The sequence below is a fragment of the Pomacea canaliculata genome, linkage group LG7, assembly GCF_003073045.1.
Source record: "Pomacea canaliculata isolate SZHN2017 linkage group LG7, ASM307304v1, whole genome shotgun sequence".
Lineage (NCBI taxonomy): Eukaryota > Metazoa > Mollusca > Gastropoda > Architaenioglossa > Ampullariidae > Pomacea > Pomacea canaliculata.
In genome coordinates this window covers 5227639-5247722 of record NC_037596.1, presented here as the reverse complement: position 1 = coordinate 5247722, position 20084 = coordinate 5227639, and the positions used below count along the sequence as shown (strand labels likewise).

The 20084-nt window shown below is 39.6% G+C and overlaps 3 protein-coding genes across 10 annotated transcripts in view; 1 reads left to right on the top strand and 2 right to left on the bottom strand.

The window, feature by feature from the left end:
• LOC112567698 overlaps nucleotides 1–20084 on the bottom strand; it is a 69949-nt gene that overhangs the window by 9641 nt on the left and 40224 nt on the right. For 2 of the 6 annotated variants that reach the window (XM_025244453.1, XM_025244452.1), the window contains exon 1: nucleotides 8587–9455. The exons of the other annotated variants lie outside the window; for them this stretch is intronic. The gene's annotated coding sequence lies outside the window, so the exon portion shown is untranslated. Of the gene's footprint in view, nucleotides 1–8586; nucleotides 9456–20084 lie in introns of those variants that run through there. 6 annotated transcript variants of the gene reach the window in all.
• LOC112567702 lies at nucleotides 70–7180 on the top strand. Of its 2 annotated transcripts, none has more exons than XM_025244464.1 (5): nucleotides 70–280; nucleotides 692–1039; nucleotides 3651–3791; nucleotides 4365–4529; nucleotides 4952–7180. In XM_025244464.1, exons 1-5 carry the CDS (start codon nucleotides 202–204, stop codon nucleotides 5176–5178), a joined length of 960 nt encoding a protein of 319 aa, XP_025100249.1. In that variant the 5' UTR covers nucleotides 70–201; the 3' UTR covers nucleotides 5179–7180. The 2 variants fall into 2 exon arrangements, with proteins under 2 accessions (XP_025100249.1, XP_025100248.1); XM_025244463.1 differs by having other exon boundaries at nucleotides 4362–4529.
• LOC112567705 (cell wall integrity and stress response component 4-like) overlaps nucleotides 13351–20084 on the bottom strand; it is an 82937-nt gene continuing 76203 nt past the window's right edge. The window contains exons 3-9 of one of the 2 annotated variants that reach the window (XM_025244467.1): nucleotides 17393–17504; nucleotides 16842–16976; nucleotides 16394–16594; nucleotides 15901–15960; nucleotides 15292–15420; nucleotides 14707–14839; nucleotides 13351–14485 (exon numbers count right to left, since the gene is read on the bottom strand). In XM_025244467.1, coding sequence (XP_025100252.1) covers nucleotides 14398–14485; nucleotides 14707–14839; nucleotides 15292–15420; nucleotides 15901–15960; nucleotides 16394–16594; nucleotides 16842–16976; nucleotides 17393–17468 — 822 coding nt within the window. In that variant the 5' untranslated portion in view covers nucleotides 17469–17504 and the 3' untranslated portion in view covers nucleotides 13351–14397. The remainder of the gene's footprint in view (nucleotides 14486–14706; nucleotides 14840–15291; nucleotides 15421–15900; nucleotides 15961–16393; nucleotides 16595–16841; nucleotides 16977–17392; nucleotides 17505–20084) is intronic. The other variant, XM_025244468.1, reaches the window with a different exon arrangement.

The following is a 20084-nucleotide window of genomic DNA, read 5'->3' as shown; positions in this document are numbered from 1 at the left end:
CAACAACCCATGTTTTTCCGCGAAAACAGATTTCTCTGCTCCAGGAATACGCGAAGAGTGTTTTTTCTTTTGAACAAGACGAAAAGTAAATATAAAAGCTAATGAGGAAGTTGAGACTATCTGTCGAGATTAGTTTGGAACAGTCACAGCTGCTGCAGCCAACACTGTGGCCAACAGCTGGCCATCAGACCTGTTGTCGACATGAGGACCGACCTGCTCATCCACTTGTCTGTGTGTCTCTTCCTTATTATGCATAATCTGATTAGTGGTAATCAGATATGTAAGTATGGAATTAACATCGTATACTATTCTCAAATTGTTTATAATTACATGCTACTCATGTCTAACATTCTATTACTTAGATATAAAGAAAATATTTCAACTCATTTTGTACAGGGAACATGACTATCATGGTCAACAATCAGTTTTACAAACTTATCTATTATTAAAATGTACATTTGGTTTAAATTGTGAGCAAATGTGTGCATGACTTTATTCATGCACATAATTAATCATGCATTCTGTGTGATATCTAAAATCTATATATTCCATCTATGATACACTTAATGTCTGCAATTTTTATGATAATAAAAATCATTAAGTAACCCAACTAAGACAACTCAGACTTTCTTCGACAATCTTTTTACTACAGTATTCTTTTCTAAGAAGTGGTTTAATTTTCTGTCTGCAGGTTCAAAGCTTGAATTTGTGCAAGGGTCAAAAAAAATCGTAACTGTGGAAGGTAGTGTTGTCAACCTCACCTTCTACCTGGACACAAAACAGTGCTCGACTAATCAGACTCGCTACGACATCAAAGTCTCCAGGGAAAACAACGGTCGGCACACAGACATCTGTAAAATTATTCTGGATAAAACATGCACGGTGTCTCGTTACTCAGTAGGATGCTCCTGTCTCGCCCCACTCGGCCCCATGCTGTTCTCCAGGAATGTGACCAGCGATGACAACAACACTGTGTACGTGTGGAAATGGGGCGGCTTTTCTCCAGGGGAGGAGAGAAGAATAACATTTGAAACTACCAGTAAGTGCTCATTTCTTTACATTAAATGCTATCGGAAAGAAAAATTGTGCATAACCTCACATTAGAGTTAGACATTTAATTCTCGGACTTGTCCTGCAGAGGAGAATTTTGCACGTGCCATGGGTGTGGAAGCCCTGACCTCGGATGCTCGCATGTCTCAATGTCTTTCAGACAACAGATATTACTATCCTTGATGACAATAGCAGCATTGCTTTATGAATATTCCGTAATATTCTTCATGTTTAGCGTGTTTGTCTTTCACAGAAACCTCCAAGACGTGGATTGAAGGCAAATATTAGCCTCCGAGGTAACTTTACCTCCAGTTCAAAGTCTGTGAGATTGAAGATATCACAGCAGTGAAGGGCTGCGGAAAAAGCCACTTAGACTTTAATTCTTTCCCTATCTTCAGTGTTTAGGGCGTTGTGAACACAATTCTTTTCTATCCAATTTTCCAGAAAGTAAGAAAAAATATTCGTCTTCTCCATTTTGCGAGAGATGAGATAAATAGAATCAGTGAGGATATCGAAACCAACTCGCCCCGCCGGGTTCACGTACTGTGATCGCCACTTACTCCTCTGTTTACTTGTTAGTGTTCTCCGTTCCTCGCAGTATTCATTAGTAAACAATATGTTTACACGAATCACTGAAAGACAGAGGGAAAGAGAAGCGAATGGGAGGTAGTCACGCGACGACTGACACTACTGCATTCATTTTTCTCTCTTTCACTGTATTATCGGTATCTCGCCTTCCTCCCTCTCTTGTAATCTGTTCCGCGTGAAGGCAGAGCTCTGACAGTATTTCAGGATATGTGATATCACCCGGGTGACGCCGGGTACCCCAGCTAGTAATGAACAAAAAGAGGGAACATTACAAGAGCCCGCTGAATCGAGTTTTTTCAAACCCTCAAGAGGCTTTAATGTCCCTGCACTAGGTGATCTCAGAGCAGGCTCATGAGAGCTCGCCATTAATATGTCAAGCTGAAGAAATACAACTTCTAAATGACCATTTATCATGGGTCTCATGCTTTACACTTTGCTACAGATGTTTTGCTACTTTTGAAGTATTAAACATGCGACAGAAATGACAATAAATAAGGTGTTTGACATACAGATGAATTTTGTCCTATTGCAGTTTTCTTAACATTGATGGCTGTAGATTAAAAGAAAGTCTACTAAATTCTCGCCTTTATATCCAATTTTATTTGATACACCACTGCCAAGTTTCTCAGACGTGAAAATAATACAATCTTATCCCCCAATAACAACAGATATACCTAAATATAAATATAATAGACCTCAAAGTATTTTCTCATCTACATCAGCAGACCTAAACATCGTTCTAGTCGAATGGAATAATTTGTTGACTTTGAATACATTCCCTGTTTTTGACAGAGCACAAGATATTTCCTCTCCCTGTCCTTGTTTACACAATTTTGTAAGGGTACCATCATGAGCACATTTATTGTCGGTTTGTCCAAGGACGAAACCATTCCACCAAACATTGTTACTGTGATCGCTTCTTCATTCCGATGGAAAGTGCGATACATATTTTATGTCGCTGTTACATAAAATAAAATATGCTTTCATGTGCTGAAGCTAAGACAGATCGCGTTAAGAGCACCGAGTCCATGATGCAAGGAGGTAAAGACTGCCCCTTCCAAATGAGGATGAGGATGAGGATGAGGATGAGGATGATGAGGATGATATTTTTTCTGAGCATTATGGCACCACAAGCAGAAATAGAATTTGTTTTTGCAAGCCATAGGAACTTGTCCAACAGTCCATCAGGGAGGTAAAATAAAGAGCGATGAACAGACCATAGACCACGGGCATAGAGTCTGTTTAAGGGTATTTTATGAGTACAAACAATAACAGGAAGACTTTGGTTGCAGAGATGTCCGCCCATGGGAGGCAAACTGATTTCGAAGCCACTTCCGTGGGCACGCAGGAGATCACGTACTTGACTTTTCCTGTTTGTTGTTTTCGGTGAACAGCTTCAACATCAACGATAAAAACAAATCGATTTTCTGTGTATTGGTGCAGGAAATAAATCGTTATGAGTAATCTGTTCAAAGTCCAGAATAATCACTAAGAGCTTTCTGGAAAGTAGATTAGACAATCTCGATAGTTTTGCGAAAATAGGAAACAGAGCAAGAGAGAGACAAGGGGAGATAAACCGAGCACATCAGTGACCCATGACTGGTTTCTGGTTAAAACCAACATTGCTTTTTGAGAAGATCCTTATTGTTTTTCAGATGCCATACATGATTACACATACACATCTGTTATAGCTGAAACCCTTCAAAGACAACGGAACGGAATCCCAACTTCCTTTGAAAAGAGTCAGCCATTCGCTCTGCTGCTCTCCGTTCCTCTGAATACTATCTGTGTTTCAATACCAATCTCTGCTCCTACTAAAATACCATCTTACTGTATCGGATGTCGGTGCACGTGACAGTTGTCTTCCTTGTTCTGTTGACCGTCGACTACCTGGTGTTTGTCTGGCAATCTTACCGCCATCTCCTAAACTATCTAAGCGGACATTTGCGTGCAGATTCCTTCAACATTTGTTTATGTTGCTGAGACATAAAATAAACAAAATATGTTTTCAGGTGCTGCAGCTAAGACAGATCGCGTTCAGGGCATCGAGTCCAAGAACGACAACTCGATGGTTGTGGTCATCAGCACGACTGGTGCGTGTCTGGTGGTCATCACCGCTGTCGTCATAACCTTCATCGCATGCTGCAGGAGAGGTGAAAATTCATCTTCTCGGGGTCAAAGAGTGTCTGATAAGTTTATGACAAGGCATCAGTTTTGCGACACATGTATTTCATCGTATTTGAGAAGTTTCTTGAGGAATATGCTTTTCAATTCATTATGACCTCACAATAAATGTTCTCTAAAAAAAAGTATGGACGAATGCTTAATCAAGTTCAGGAAAGTTTGTAAAGACAACTGCCAAGTAAAAACTTCTCCAGACTTAATCAAACGTTCCTCCATGTTTATCTGATTCAGACCGGTCTTAAGGCTTGTTTCGACATTCCAGCATGTTCATTAGTATGTGTAGTGGCTTAACTGCGAATTAATGATAGAAAATTGTATGTCTGTCTGTTTGTCTAATATCACAATTTCAAGGATGACTTGAAAAACACACGGGAAATACAATAAGATACACTGATAGGCCTTAGAAAAAAGAATTTCGTTCTTGTCAATTCGTACCTTTCTTCTCAGCTCTCATAAAGTCTCGGTTCTATTTCTCTGCTTCAGTCACTGTGTTATTTGTAAATTGTCGCAATTTGTTAAAAAGAATTTTCTTTGTGCAGTAGCTGAAAGAGGGTTTGATGAAACACGCGTAAGGCACGGAGGCAACAAAGGTATCATCGTCTCATACACCCCAGACACCCCACCCACAGGCAAAACCGTCGGCGACCCAGGAAGAGACACTTATGAAGAAATTGAGGATGCTCCAAAGCCGCATGGGCGATGTAGAGGTACACAGCAATGGTTGTTAAGACTAGGCAGATGATAAAAGCCACAACCGTTATTACACGGAAAACTTAGAATTTATGTTTAGGGATTCAATCTACTTAGGAGAATCTGATACAACAGCTGCTATCAGTCTGTACCAAGCACGTACAGGAAGTTTTAAAATACGATCAAAGACGATATACTGATAGGTTTAGCTACACAGACCTCTCAGTCACGTAACACGAAACAACACAGTGATAGCAGACGGCATGGTACACCACTATATCAACAAACTAAATTCATTAAATAATATGAAATAAGGAAAGTCACAACATCAGCTAACTATCCTCAGAAACATTTTATCAATATGTGTTAAAAAAAAACAGTACTATTGTAGGTTTTGAACTAATCAGCTCAATGTTTGTGGTTTGTGATGTTGGTGCAGTGAGCCTCAGGACCGGAGTGAGTCTGCCCCCCATCCCTGTGTCCCACCTGTACGTTGAGACACCCTGCTCCACCCCGGGTAGCCAGCGTGAGATACAGGAACACTCAGTGGAGTACCTGCACCCACTGGTGGTGGCTGGCACGCGAGCCGAGGAAATGGCGGAGTTCCGAGTGGTGAGCTGTGCTCAGTCCCAGGCCCACTACCGCCCGCTCAGTAGCTCCATGTAGAGCAGCCACTCTGCAGCCTTTGTTTCTGGGAACAAAAATCTAATATGCTTCCTTTTTTGTTTCAAGTATTTGTAGATATATTTTTGTTTTTGTTCGAGCTCAGTACCGGCAGTAGACAATATTGCCGAACCCTAATCAGCGGCGAACACGACCGCTACGCCATCTGTGGGCAAGGTCTACCAGTGTAGAAATAAGAAATGGAGAATGACATCAAAAGTCTCTTAATTCTTTCATTTATGAATTGACTTAAGTATGTCATCTGTACAGTAGGAGTATTTTTATCTCTCTTGTATCATCGCTACAATTGTCTTTCATAAACGGACAGGGATCTTTTCAAACATCTTTCGTCACCCTTCAGAGGTGTTTTTTTTTTCACGGTATGCCATTCCAGTATGGCGCCTAAAATCTTTGGAGTTCTAGGGTGCAGTTTTAAGTGTAAAGTTCAGGGCAAAATCCGACTCACCCCACACTTCCACCATTATTTTCTTCGGTTTTCGAGATACAGACAGACATGTACACACAGAGGTTAAACTCGTGACATGATGTTTGTACCCAGACACAACTGATCATCATGTGGTCCCACCTCTTCATCAGACTGAAACGTTGACAATGTAAAACTACTTATGTACAATCCTGACAGTTTTCTTGATGACTTCCTTCTGCTCATGTGTCACGACCCTAGTGACCTCTCGCTTGTTGCCTCCCTTGCTCTAGAGGCGAAAGCACTGAACAAAGCCAACGAGTATAAATATCATCAGTCAAGGTCCGAATCCCTGAGAGCGACAGTCGAGAATTTCGAGAGAAAGAAAAAAAGATCGTTAGAAAGTGGAAAGACATCGAGACTGGAGAAAAGCATCGGAATAAAATTCAGTTCCCAGCACAAAATGCTACAGTTTGCTAAGTGGATATTTGGCTGTCCCCAGGTGTTATAGTTTTGTGAAGTGAAAGTTCACCTGTCTCTAACCACAACCTACTGTGTTGCATTTTCGATAAGCACACGTTTGGCCGTCGCCAGAGACGGCGGCGAGAGTTTGATTGTTGCCCAAGTGGACGTTCACCCTCTTCAGCGACGAGAGTGTGAGGGAATTAACCGTTAAAAATTAGATTCTAATGTCATCACAACATTTATGGGCCTGCCAAGGCAACTCGTTATTTTTGAGTGACAGAACACGTACAGGTCAGGCTGTGAGAGAAAGAGTCTATGTGAGAGATATAGAGGTGACTGTGTGGTAGTGTGATACCATGGTGATGTTGGTAACCGGGTATCTCCAACGAAGGTAGATTCTTGATCCCGATTTTGAAAAATGCTATCTCGCTCTGAGCTTTACCCACTCATCAAATAGATTGTATCCCACTTGACCTTTGACATTTGTGTAAATTTGTGCATCAATAATTATAAACTATCTCTTTGTATTTGTAAACTTGACGACATTATCTTTTAAACACCTTGTCGTTGCAAAACCGATTTCCTTCATATCACACACTGTAAGAAAAAAGAGAAATGTTTGTAACTGCACGTGCATCAGGGGACTAAAAGCAATGGTGAGGTCAACATGACAGTCATGTCTTCTTCGTTCTGTAGCCTGAGGTAGAGATTTGTACAGACACCAGAACCGTTAGGTCGGTAGGTAATGACGTCACAAAAAACTCTCATTCGATGATAAGGCTACTGTCCCCACTACCTTGCCTCGCTCTCTTCGCAGGTGTGAAACTACCAACACCTTACACAGAAGGAATCATTTTTATTGTCGCATTTTCTGCTTTAATTTCCTCGAAGTATGAATTTCTCTGAGGATAATGAACATAAAGTTATTGTGAACACCTTTGCTTAAGAATCAGAGCTGCTAAAAAATCAACACTTGCCTATATTGTATTCACTTGCATTCACTGCACCATTAATTATATTATTGGTGATAATTACTTTAAAACAACAGTGAGAAAAATTGTACTGCTGTGAATACAATATCTCAAAGGCGCAGAAACGATTAAAGAAATAAACTTTTTTAATGCATGAATGAAAAGAGTTTGGATATTCAAGAGAAAGAATGAATGAAAGATATTTCAGTGTGACAAACTATGTGATAACCAACGTAAAGAGATCAAGATGCTTTTTTCACTGGAAAAATACAATAAATGAATACTTCTGAGATTGGCACAATAGCACTGCTCGCGCTCACCCAGATGTTTCTGATTATATTCCTCCTACTCACACTTACATCCTCCTCCTCCTCCCCCTCATCATCATCATCAATCATCATCAATCATCATCAATCATCCATCATCCATATCATCATCATCATCATCATCATCAAAATGGCAAAAGATGACTTCAGGACGGTTTTCCCGCTGTCTGTACCCTGCTGTTATCTAATATAACGGAAGATGAGCGGTAAGTGGGAAAATTACGGAGACGATTAAAGCACACAGCGGGAGAATCAAGGAAACAACAAACAATGCGAAGCGAAGCCATTACAACACTTGACCTTAGAGTAAAGTCACTGACTTGACAATAACCGACCAACAAATGGCACACAGGGCGAGGAGAGGTAGAAACCCAGCTTGCAAAACTAACAGTAGTAGTGGAGAGCACTTCACTTCACCCGAGAACACTCACTTCACAGCTGGACAAAGTGGATACAGACTCGATGTGTTGCCATATTTCATTGCTCTTCAGATAACACAGATACTGTGGACATGGAAGCCAGACAACAGAGGTTACATTTGGATTGTATGCAAGTACTGACTGTTACATAGTGTCGGTGGTCTACAGACATTAATACTGTGGGTATGGAAGCCAGACAACAGAGGTTACCTTTAGATTGTCCTACCTGGTGTATGCAAGTAGTCACTGTTACCTAGTGTCGGTGGTGTGACTGCACTTCTCTTCAGACAATGATATTGTGGGCATGGAAGCCAGACAACAGACGTTACATCTGGAATGTACTTAACTGACAGCATGAGAGTAGTCATTGGGTGGCTAACAGACAAGTACCCTTAAAAGAACATCTAAATTAGTACTATGTGAGAGGGTGTATGGGTTTTCTGATGCTCTTTTCACACAGTCTATCTTTTCGGGAAATTCCCATATCACTAATAAATCTGATTAAATCGCTCCAGAATTAGTTTCTACTAACTGTGTACCTGAGACGCGTCCTCCTGTTCAAAGCCATTTTTATTGAAGTGGACCAGACAATAGGAACAACATGATTTATTACATGAGGAAGTCTTTAACAAGAGTTAATTATATATGTGTGTTCGTTAGCGTGCGTGCGCCTCTTGCTGCCTGTGTGTGTGTACGTGTGACTGTGTATTGCATATGCGCTTTGCTCACTCGTTCGCATGAATAACACGCAATGAAGCAGACAGACACAACAAACATACCTTGTCTACAATTTATCTCCAACTTACCTTACAAAGCGAAGAGAAAAACCAGCGTTCGAGGTAATTTAGTTTGTCTGTGGTGACAATATGGCATACACCCCGAGGTAGGAGACTTTCCTTCAGCACATAACGGTATCCCACCTACAACACCTTCATTTCTGTTCGATGGCTGCTGATAAAGTGGTGGACAAGAGATTCATTGCCGTTGTCGCACTTGGAAAAACCACCCTGTTGGTTTTTGAAAAATGTTTGTATCGTAGCCCTTCATACACGCATGTCCTAAGTGTGCCTACACCTACTGATAGCTAATTGTGAGGTGGCATAGTTACAAAATGTTAGTATATGGAGTGTGTAGGTTGTTACTATCTATAGTCCACATTCTTCAACCTAGTTTTCAATTCTATGGAGTTCCTCCAACACATTGTCTAGAACACGAATAGCTGTCGTCGTTGACCTCACACAAATGTGTGTCACTTCATCGATTCTTTTCTGATTGACTTCGTAAAAACGTTGTAAACACTCTAAACACTCTTGAACTTTGGGAAATCCGTCGTTATTGAATAAAAGCTGAAGCGGGACAAACCCGAGGGAACTCCGTTATTCTACGCGTCTGGTTGTCACGCTGTTTCTCGTTCTTGCACACGAGCGCAAGGAGCACGAGACTCACACGGGTGGCGTCCATGTCTGTAGGGTGGACATGCATACAAACAAAACACTTCACACTATTTACACCAGCCTGGGATTAACAGTTGACTGTGCCCTAGGTCGACTTCGATTAGCGTACCTGTGTTAGGTATCAAAGCATTTGTCCTTGTGATCCACGTTTGTGTGCCACGTGACCTTAGAGTCGGTTGGAATAGAGCACCGTTACTGAGTCACACTCTCGTCATAGTCTCGTCATCCTGCGGAACGTGTAGTTGAGTTCACCTGGGCAAGTCTCGGCAAGCTCATGCCTGGAGAGGGTGCCCAGAGCAGTGGAGACTTAAGTAGAATCTTCCACTTGTGTCAAGGGTTAGTTGACAGTCGAACTACTCTGACGAGAGCACGATCCTTGCTGCCACAAGTCGCAAACAACTGTCCGTCAGTAGGGTGAGAGGAGCAAAGGAGGATGAAAACACGAGAGATGCAAAGTAAAGATGAAGAGATCCTGCGGATACCAAACGAAAATCGGTAAATTAGGATGGTACACTAATGAGTGACTACCAACCCCACCTTTATCTATTCACCATTAACTCCAGGCATAATTACATTACATCGCACATGATGTGGAGTACATTATACATATCAAGTATGAAAAAACAGTTTTGCACACTGAACAATAAACAAAATATTGTGCTCAACAGAAACGCTCCGAGGGTTGTGAACACTGTTATTGATGTGGACGCACATCGATGATGAAACTTTTTCTATGTCGACTGTTCATCGACATGTGTACGGTGAAGAATACACTGGTTACGAAGTATGTAAACAATTCACAGACCTCCTTCCACATCCTCACCTGTTCAGTCCTGTAAGTCTCAGGTGTCGAGGCCCTCGTCTTGCGTTATACTTGCAGCATTCCATGGTGAAGCTAACTAAAATACAACTGACTATAACTATGATGAGATCTCCCGACAATATCCAGGTCCTACTCACTACTACTACCTGCCGGTCCCTAGAAAATAACATCCTTAAGGTCTTGACAATCTACACTCACCTTCCGAAAAGTTTGGTACTTTTTTCTGCTTTAAAAAAGAATGTTTTCATACTAAATTCCAAAGGACTTTATTTCAGGGTAACGGTCTCTAATCACTTTCTGGTTTTAAATTCGAAGATCTGCAGTTCGTTTCTAATTAATCTTACACCATTTTTTGAAATGCTCCCCAAGTGTTTCTGACTCACTAAAGCAGAGATTGACTAAACTGAGAGAAAACACCCTAATGGAGGAAAATAAAGTATTACAACAAGCTAGCAGTAGAGTAAGCCCTCTAGAATAAAATTAATTGTTCATTTCACACTTTGTATAATATTCAGTTTTCTTTGTGGCTGTTCTTCAGACTTTTGTCTTCATTCTTGTACTGTACATTAAGATCATCAGTGTTTACATATATATATAATGTAATACTACGTGGACATGCATGTGCAAAGGGACAGACAGTACACCACTGATATCTGTGTAAGTGTGAGGTGGCACACTACCTAGAAGAAACTGTAAACGAAGCGTTTAAATTATTATTTTTAGTCCACACTTCAATTGAATGTAGTTTCAGGGTGGAAGTTACTCCAACACATCATTTGTAGCAGGAAGAGCTATCACCTTTAGCCCTGGGCTATTATCGGTTTGACATCCATTCTTTTGTCCCCCCGTAAAATGTTTGTAGGCGCCTGTGAACTTTGGAAAATCCTCCGTTACTGAATAAAAGCAGCGGCGGGATAAACCCGGGGAATTCAGTCTACTGGTCTGGGTGTCAGACCCTTTCTTTCTCTGGGTGGTGTCGATCTGTAAAGCACACATACAAGCACACAAACAATACCCTCCACGTTATTCCCAACAGGCTGGCAATTGTATCCGACATTTCGCAATGCCCTGACCTGGCTAAGTGGGTCAATAGGTCAACACGGTCTTCCTGGGAAACAGCTGCATGCAGTGTCAAGTGAACGTGGAACTAATGAACAATTATAATTGATATTTCCCTGTCATTGCTCATATTTGAGTAGCATCGCTTTGTGAGCTATCAAAGCGTGAACAAGCTGTTTGTTCTGATGATCTGCCGGCAATTCAAAAAAGAAAAAAGAAAAGTCAATGATCCGTGACAATGGACTTATAGCCAACGCCTTGTTGCAGTGAACACCACACACGCAGATTTCAGATTCATGATGCTTTATTAGTCTGTCACTTCTAAGGGGTGATGAGATATGCAATCACAAGCAGCGACCTGTTATCAGTGCGATTCCAAAAGTCAAACGTGAAGTCGATGACAACACATAACTCACTAAACAAAAAGAATGAGTACATACAAAAATTTTAAATTAAAATTGTATACATAGATAAATATTTTTATTATAAAATAAAGCTGACTCCCACTGCTGAAAGGATTCTATCTTCTGGCATGCTCCTCAGCTCCGTCGTTACGGCTGTCTTGATACCCTCCAGGCCTTCAAAACGGGTTCCCTTGATGATTTCCGCAAGTTTACGGAAAAGGAAATTCACAAAAAACGGAGTGCAAAAGGAGGCGATGTTCTCGGCCACGAACTGTCGGATGCTCGAGACGATGTGATGTCATCGTGGCTGCATCACCATCACAATGCACCTGTTCACAACGCCCTTGGCATCCGGTATTTCCTGGCCGAGAACATCTCAACTTGAACAATCTCCCTGTTCACCTACTTTCCATTCCCTACAACTCCCAGTTCGCTTGTATTGTATTGTAAGTAGCAGGTCACAAGCAGTGTGTTTATAACTAAAGTAAAAAAAAGTACTGGAGGAAGTAAATCTCTCATCCTTTTTCTCCCTAATAATGAAGACGACTATTTGTGTCAAATGAATGAGAGAAGTGGTTGAATCAAGTCGGGACAACAGTCGAATCCAAAGCCAATGAACTATTCTTCGAGACCGAGGTTCAAGCCAAGAGAGCATGGTTTGGGAGAAAAGACCCTTGGGTTAGAGAACCGTGAAACAAGGGAGTGTCTTGACTACCTGCTGTCACCGTGGAAACAACAACAACAAAACTACGCCATCAGAACTTGCACTGCCTTAAGATGTAGACGTCGACACAAATAACAACATTTTAACATTGGAAGTACCAATAGCAGGGCGAGGACTGGACACCCTCTAGATGATCCACATTGTTGTATTATGTAGTTGCATGCTTTGTATGTTCAATAAATCTTATTGTTCTACTTTAAGTCACAAGTCGTTACGGCCTGTGCTCGGGGAAGAGCTCGTGAGCAGCCCAATGAAAGTTGAGGGCAACTGAAGTCTGACTAGTGTCCATCTTGCTCCCCTGCAGGGTTCTGTTGAGGTGGGAGGTCAGAGTTCGATCCGATCACCCTCGGGGACAGTTTAGGTTTGATGTAAAACGCAGAACCATGGCAACCAACTCTTTTAATGACCTTTCGTATTTTATTAAGCTAATTAACTAATTAATATATTGGAAGAACAGATATTGAATTTCTCTAATGTCTACGTGAGAAGTAAGTGTAATCATTTAGTAACCTGATCTATATCCAGGTTCAATGTCTGTCTGCGTCTACTGCCCAATGTTGTAAGGATTTTGAAATAACTTACACCATTGTACGGCTGTCTTGCTATTCCTGGACTGATTATTAAAATTTAAATTAAAGCGTGATGACAAAACAAAATAGCATGCTCAACATTAACATTCAAAACAAGAGATGGGAAAATTTTGACAAACACTCTTTACTGCTGATGCAGTTTTTTAATGTTCTCATCTTGGAAATCACACCTGAAATGAAAATTTGGCAATACAAGGGAAGACTTATTATAATAAACAGAAAACGTCAATAGACATAAATATGTACAAATAAATTACAGCAGGTGGTAATATACAAATGCAAGAAACATTAAAATATGATGTGCTAAATGTCACTTTATTGTCTCAAGAGAGAAACTCATGAAAGCATTTTTCTTTTTTAAAAAAAAAAGTGAAAAATAAAAAAATATATAAATTTTTATCAAATTATTTTAAAAACATGAAAAATAATATATATAATTATTTTTAAAATTATATAAAATTGTATTTAAAAATTATATTAAAAATATATAAAAGTTTGTAAAAAAATTGTGTAAAACGTAAAAAATTATATAAGAATTAACTAAGTGTTGGTCTTTCTTTTGCTTTATTGAAGCTCTCGCCAAAATAAATCAAAATACAATCACTGTCCATAATCACCGCCCCTTTGCAAACTTATGCACACACAACATTTCTCTCCCCATCACACACACACACACACAAACACACATACACATATTTACACACAGAGCATGGTCAGACCCTAATAAGCAAAATTTCAGGCAAATCTCTTTATTGTCCAGCCATTCTACAGTTTGAGTATTTCTACATCTAGGTGACAGTTTCTTAGTTTCTCTTTTCATCCTCCTTTCATCTTTTTCTCATTTATGATGCTTTTAGTGACTGGAAGACCCTGAAATGGCTTTTAGAATATATATTTGACAATTTACTTGGAATGATAATATTTTTGCAGAAAAGGTCATCATAAGCGATTTCAGCAACAGTTTCAACTATCAGAAGAATCTTTAAAAGATATTCCACTCGATACTCTAAAAGCAGACTATCAAACAGCGAAGACTGACTGAACTCAGACCAGAATAACCTGAGGAGGAAAATGAAGTGTTACAACATGTTAGGAGTAGAGTAAGCACTCTAGAGGAAAATTAATTGTATGTTTAAACTGTGTGTAATATTTAAATTCAGTTTTGTTTTTTCTGTGAGAGTTCTTCACACTTTTGTCACCATTGTTGTACCGTGCATTGAGAGCATCAGTCTTTACACACATATACACATAGACATGAGGAGTAGGTACAGCAAAACACCATGAGCCTGTCCACTGTGTTCATGTAAGCTGCAATAACACACTAGATGACTAGAAAATCCTTCAGGACATTTTCAACGATGAAGATGTCGGCAGAAGAAGAAGTGACAAACACCAAGGACTTGACACTTTCATGTCCCTGACCTGCCTCAGCCCTTAGTAACGGTCCCACAACCAACTGCCAGATGCTGCCTCCCAGTCCCCCAAGTGACAGTCACCTCAAGGGGATGAAGTGAGGTCATCTTGGTGCATATGAAGGTGTATGATAGTCTCATTCTGTTGTTGCTACACATTGCTAGCATCTACATGTCCTGTTGTCAGTGCGGAGTGACTGACGAGGTCTCTTCTTCTTCTTCGTCGAGCTTCTATATGCCTACACAAATACAGCATTGATGTATTATTAGGTCACGGAAAATCAAGAAAAAAATTGAAAATAATCAGCTAGGACTACATGGACAGCGTAGAAAAAGAAAAGAAGAGAAACAATTGTAAAAGTGATGAATTTGGTCTTCACACACACACAGAGAGATTCTTTACAAATGAATAAATATGACTAAACATGTAAACGTTTATTTTCTAGCCTGCCAAAATTACCTCCTCCAGCAAAGTACGATGACTAGTATAATTACGAAGACAATTAATGAACCAGATGGAACCACATAAATTAGAATGTTGCCCTGGAGACTTGTCTGCTGAAGCTCTTCAGCCAACCTTCCTCTGGGTACATCTGCACCAGATAATAGGAAATACATTGCTCCACTTGTATCCCAACACCAATAATGTTTGCAGTAATAGGTTATTTTTGTCTGTAATATTTCTCAATTCGATAGTCCCACTTGCCTTGATATTTAAATCCTTAAATTTTGTTTCAGTGGCAAAAGAGTTTCGTCAGTAATAACAGTTTTTCAGAAATCTTTATCTTGTCTTCTTCTAATCTCACTTACACTTAAATAAAGAATTTAATGTTTCCGCATTGTATTCGAAACATTCGTTAGTATTCACAGAAAGAGTTTATTCTTGTCTTGCCCAAAAGTGCTAAAGAAATTAAAAGCTGATTTAATATGTAGTTAGTATACTCATCGTGCGGAGTCCCGCAATTATTTTAAAGTAAATGAGCAGAAAATGTAAGACTAATTAGCTCTATTTGGCACATCCTGCTCATAAATGTAACAAGCTTACCTTTACCATCAGAAAGCTGACTGGATGCTGAGTTCTGCTCATCTGTCTTTTGTGACTGTCGATCATCAGGAAGTACAGTTGTTGTTGTTGTTGTTGTTGTTGTTGTTGTTGTTGTTGTTGTGGTTTGCGCTGTTGACAGAAGACATCATGATGAAATTCTCTCGCTAAACACTCGCATTGCTTTGCTACATTTATGTCTACACTCCACTTCATCTTCTTGTCTATGAAGGTGCCTAGGTATATGTTATAGAGTGTTTGGTTGTGTGTGTGTCTAGGAATGTCTTACAGGATGTGTGTGCGTGCGCGAGCGTTACAGTTTGTGTGTCGGGATGGCGGGTGAAAGATGTGTACATACGTGTGAAATAAAAATGAATAAAAGTTGTCATGTGTGTGTCAGAGCTCTAGGCAAAGAGTTTCTCCGAGGAATGGATATTTTTACATTATTTTACAGAAGACGAACAAAGATGTAATAAATTTATTAAATAATTAACATAAGGAAAATAAACATTAAAGACCGTTCATCAACAGATCGTATACGTTGGTTATAACTTACTATCAGGCACAATGTTCTATCTTAGTGTCTAATGAGTGAACTAATTAAAAACTCACCAGGTAGAGTCGTGGAGGTAAGCTTTGTGTACGGAGTGGTTGACAGCGAGTTCTTCTGAACTGTAAACAAAATCTCGCCTTAAAGAATACAGTTATATCCAGTTTCGCTTTTTTTAATGACCATGTCCTAATTTTCTAACAGCAATATGCAAATTTCTTGATCACTAATGAGATTTACTGTACTCTTCTGTAAGCATGTTGATGTATATAAGTTTGCAGTAAGCCAGAATGATTCATAATTAAGACTCATTTGCCGTGCCAGGTGTCATAAAATGTAATGCCAAATACAGAAAGAACAATGATTTAAAAGATGGAACTACTACACTTGTATCCAATTTTATTTTTATTTGACTTTGTTAAATATGTTCTAATTGTCGGCCATAAGTAGTCCTTATTTACTTGTTAAATTTTAAGCGTGTATGTCAAGTGAGGATGAACTAATAAATTAAAACCATAGTAATGAGGTATTGCCAGTTTCTTTTTTTAAGCTTACTTTGTTCCTCGGTAAGACTGCAAGTTCCAGGATTTCTTTCGCCAATCACCTGACAGGTGTACATGCCAACATGCTCGGTGGTAGCGTGGAGTAACCGGACGTTGGTGTGATCATGGTGAACATCACCGTCGTACTCGTACTCGTACCCAGGGGCCACGTAGCAGGAAACCTCCGGAGTCCACTGGCACGATACCACTTCCTCTGGTGGAAAAACGCCAAATAGAGTTTTATTCATAGATATCTATTAATATAATTACTATTCTGTGCACGACCTACAAAGCAGCCAGCTCTTCCCCCCCATGTCCCCGCCCCCATCACCTCCCCGCCCCGTGCTATCTCAGGGACTAAGCCATCAGGTCAGCACCAGGGGTCAGCCAGCGAGTGTAATTAGTGAGCTGGTAATTGCTAAATCGTTTGTTTAATTTATTATTATTATTGTCATACTTACTTGGGCTTTCTTCGCCTTTGTAGAGATACACAGTGAAGTCCTTCTGGAGAGCATTCACGTTGTGGTGGAAGTAGCAGGTGAGCATCATGTCAGAGGTCCCCAGACCACGGATCCCACATGTTGTTTTCTTCTCCGCTGGTTAATTGAATTATAAACAAAGAACATGTACAGGCTGAGAACAAAGTTTGACAGCAAACCACGTTACTGAAGCTAAGTGTATGTATGTATGCGCAGTCATGCGCACGACTCGAGGTGTTTAAATCACTTCAGTCACGGGGCAGGTACAACACCAGAACTGAACGTGCGACACGTGTTCACCCCGACAGAACTTTCTCCAAGGTGTGAAGACTTTTGTAACAGGCCAGAGAATTTATCAACTCACTCATACTTCTTTCAAAGAAGCTTGGTATTACTTATGACAAACAAAGGCACTTGCCTTTAAGTCATCATACAGAATGGAATTCGCTTACTCATGTCACGTGTGTCATAAAGGAGCAGTAAAATATGTAACAAGTAAAATACACTGAACAGGTAAAGATTCATGTACAGACCTTGTGCCAAACTCTTGGATTCGGTAAATGTTGTCATTACAAACGCTGTCAGTAGAAAAACCTCCACGGTTGTCATTCTGAAGCTGCTCACCTGGACTCAACGACGGACAACCTGGAACATTTGTACATACTTCATCCAGCAATGAACTGCTATCTCTCTGCTAAATAAGGTTAGTCTTTAATCTTCTTATCAATTTTGTGATTGGGTTTTCCTTAGCTGCTTGAATCTGAGAAATACATTTACATGCGATAACACTTGGTGACATTTAATAATGACAGTTAAAAGTATACAAGCCCGTGACAGATGAACTCCATACAATGCATCATACACATCTCCAGTAATTCCAGTACATCCGATACAGCCCCTAGTTTAGCATCCATTCCATGTCCCTATATTGTTCATACATGAAAGTTTCCTGCAATTCTTACATTTAGTTTCAATTTTTTGAAAGTATGTAACATACATGGTATTCAATAATATATACTGCAATGACAGATTCCTATCTTGCTGATTGAGTAACAAATTATAACTTGGGTATGACATACTTTATAAACTATGTTTTGTCATACAGATCGAGTTGAAACACAGTATATTAAACTGCCACGGTCTTATGACTCAAAGTATGGCGTCTCTGAGTGTGAAAAACATCATATACTTGCCTTTTTGAGACAATAAACACAAATAGCACTGGCTTCTAGAAGATCCAGCAGTGGTCCACCCCTGTTTCGTCATTCTGTCTACAATGTCGTTGTATGTCACGTACCCTAGGGGTTATGTCGGCAAGTTGAGTTTTTACTGTCGTTGTACATCAGTCAGTCATGCACATTCTAGTGCAATTAGCACACGTGTTTATGTCTCAATGTATCATTAAATATGTCTTTGTGTGTGGGGGCACGAGGCCATGAGGGCATCGCAAAGAGACAATCTGTACTCACCACCACTGCCTCTGTGCCATCACCAGCACAACAGTATAAACTCCGGAATCACTCGAATATTATCCTCCTCCCTAAACAGTATAACCAATTTCTGCTAAAACTGGAAATCCCTAAATCGAATCAAAATAGGCTAAAGTATAAGCAATGTCAAGCGTCGGTACCTGTATAACATACTGAAAACCACCACAAAGTATTTCTCTACACACCGAAGTAACCCCAAAATTACTCTGATGGAATACAATATAATAAATACATTCAAGTACGAGTGAGAGATGGCCTAGTCATAGAACTGCAGATCGAAACAGGAATAAACTATTAGGTAATATATAGATACACACTATATAAAATTGTGAATTTACAAACTATTGTTTTAACCGATGAAGTGATCATACACTAAATCAATGAAACCATTCTATAAATGCTAATCGCCTGACTAAAAACTGCGTCCAACGGGTAACGAACCTGGTCCTTGCCACGTAGACTAAAAAAAGCGAACAAGTTTTATAAACAACAAACAGTTCGCTGTATTGGTCAACACAAACTTTGCTGCCCAAAACTGCCCATGGTTTCTCACAACAGCTATAGAAAAACAAAATCAATGAATTGGTGCATATAACGATTCGAATGAACTGTAGCTAATCATTAAAGACACCGCATAGTTTTTCTTCTCTCAGCCATCCACAACAGCACCCATCTCACATTTCGTCTTATATGGTAGTAAGGTCGTTAGATTAATCTTTTATTGGAACCAGGTTATAGTATTTAGAGTATTAAGCACCATTGTCATCTATGTACTACTAGAGTAAGAGAGCATGAAAAACGGGTAGATGTCTTATCGGTAAGGCTCTTATCCCAAGGTAGCAGATTACTAATCGCAGTCTATATCATGCGAGCAAACAGACAGATTGTATTCTCTCTCCCATCAGCTCAGAGTTCTTTGAGCAGATAATAATGATTCAATATAAAGTCCTGAACGAGGAGTTAGAGCAGACTGTCAGCGGTTGACGGGGAATCGAGCGATGGTGTCGCACGACTAGCATATTATATATCAAAAATTTTGGATAGTAGATCGAGGAATAAATCAGGATGTATTGAATAGAGATTAGAACAAAGCACAGAAATGAAGATCAGACTGGTCATGATCTTGTCTTGTCTTTCTCATCTTTACATGCAGACATATTATTTAGTGAGTAACCATCATGTAAGTAAGAATTGAAATTTAGGATGTATAATTGTATAATATTTGTTTAGTATTTGACGATGTTTAAAACAACTACATGTTTAACTCGGATAAAAAGTGAATGTTTGTGGAAGAACATGTGTTATCATGGTAAAATTATTAGACTAGGGCATACTAGAATTTTTAAATTTATTTAAACATTTCACAACCATGAACAGATTTTGTTAGATCCCATGTGCACATATATGTTTCATGATAGTTTATACGATCTTGTTTTCTATTCTAAAAAGACATCTGATATCTGTCTTCTTTCATTAAAATGAGCTCCCTAAACAAGACTAAGCATGAAATATTAAATAAATAAAATATTCACTGTGTCCCTAATACTGCAATCATGTTTTCTTAGAATAATCTTTTGCTTTTTTGTCTGCAAGGTAAAAGGCTTTGAATTTGTTAAGTGCCTGAAAATCGTAGGTTTTTGAAGGCAGTCCTGTCAACCTCACTTTTACTTTGGCAGCAGACAGTGGTTGCTAATCCAGCTGGCTACAGCATCATCATCAGACAGAGATGACAATA

Bases quoted from the DNA above. Each gene is read 5' to 3' on its own strand.
- LOC112567702 (XM_025244463.1), top strand. From the start codon at position 202: ATGAGGACCGACCTGCTCATCCACTTGTCTGTGTGTCTCTTCCTTATT. The intron at 3,792-4,361 runs GTGAAAATTCAT...TTCTTTGTGCAG, and splicing joins CATCGCATGCTGCAGGAGAG to TAGCTGAAAGAGGGTTTGAT. The intron at 4,530-4,951 runs GTACACAGCAAT...ATGTTGGTGCAG, and splicing joins GCCGCATGGGCGATGTAGAG to TGAGCCTCAGGACCGGAGTG.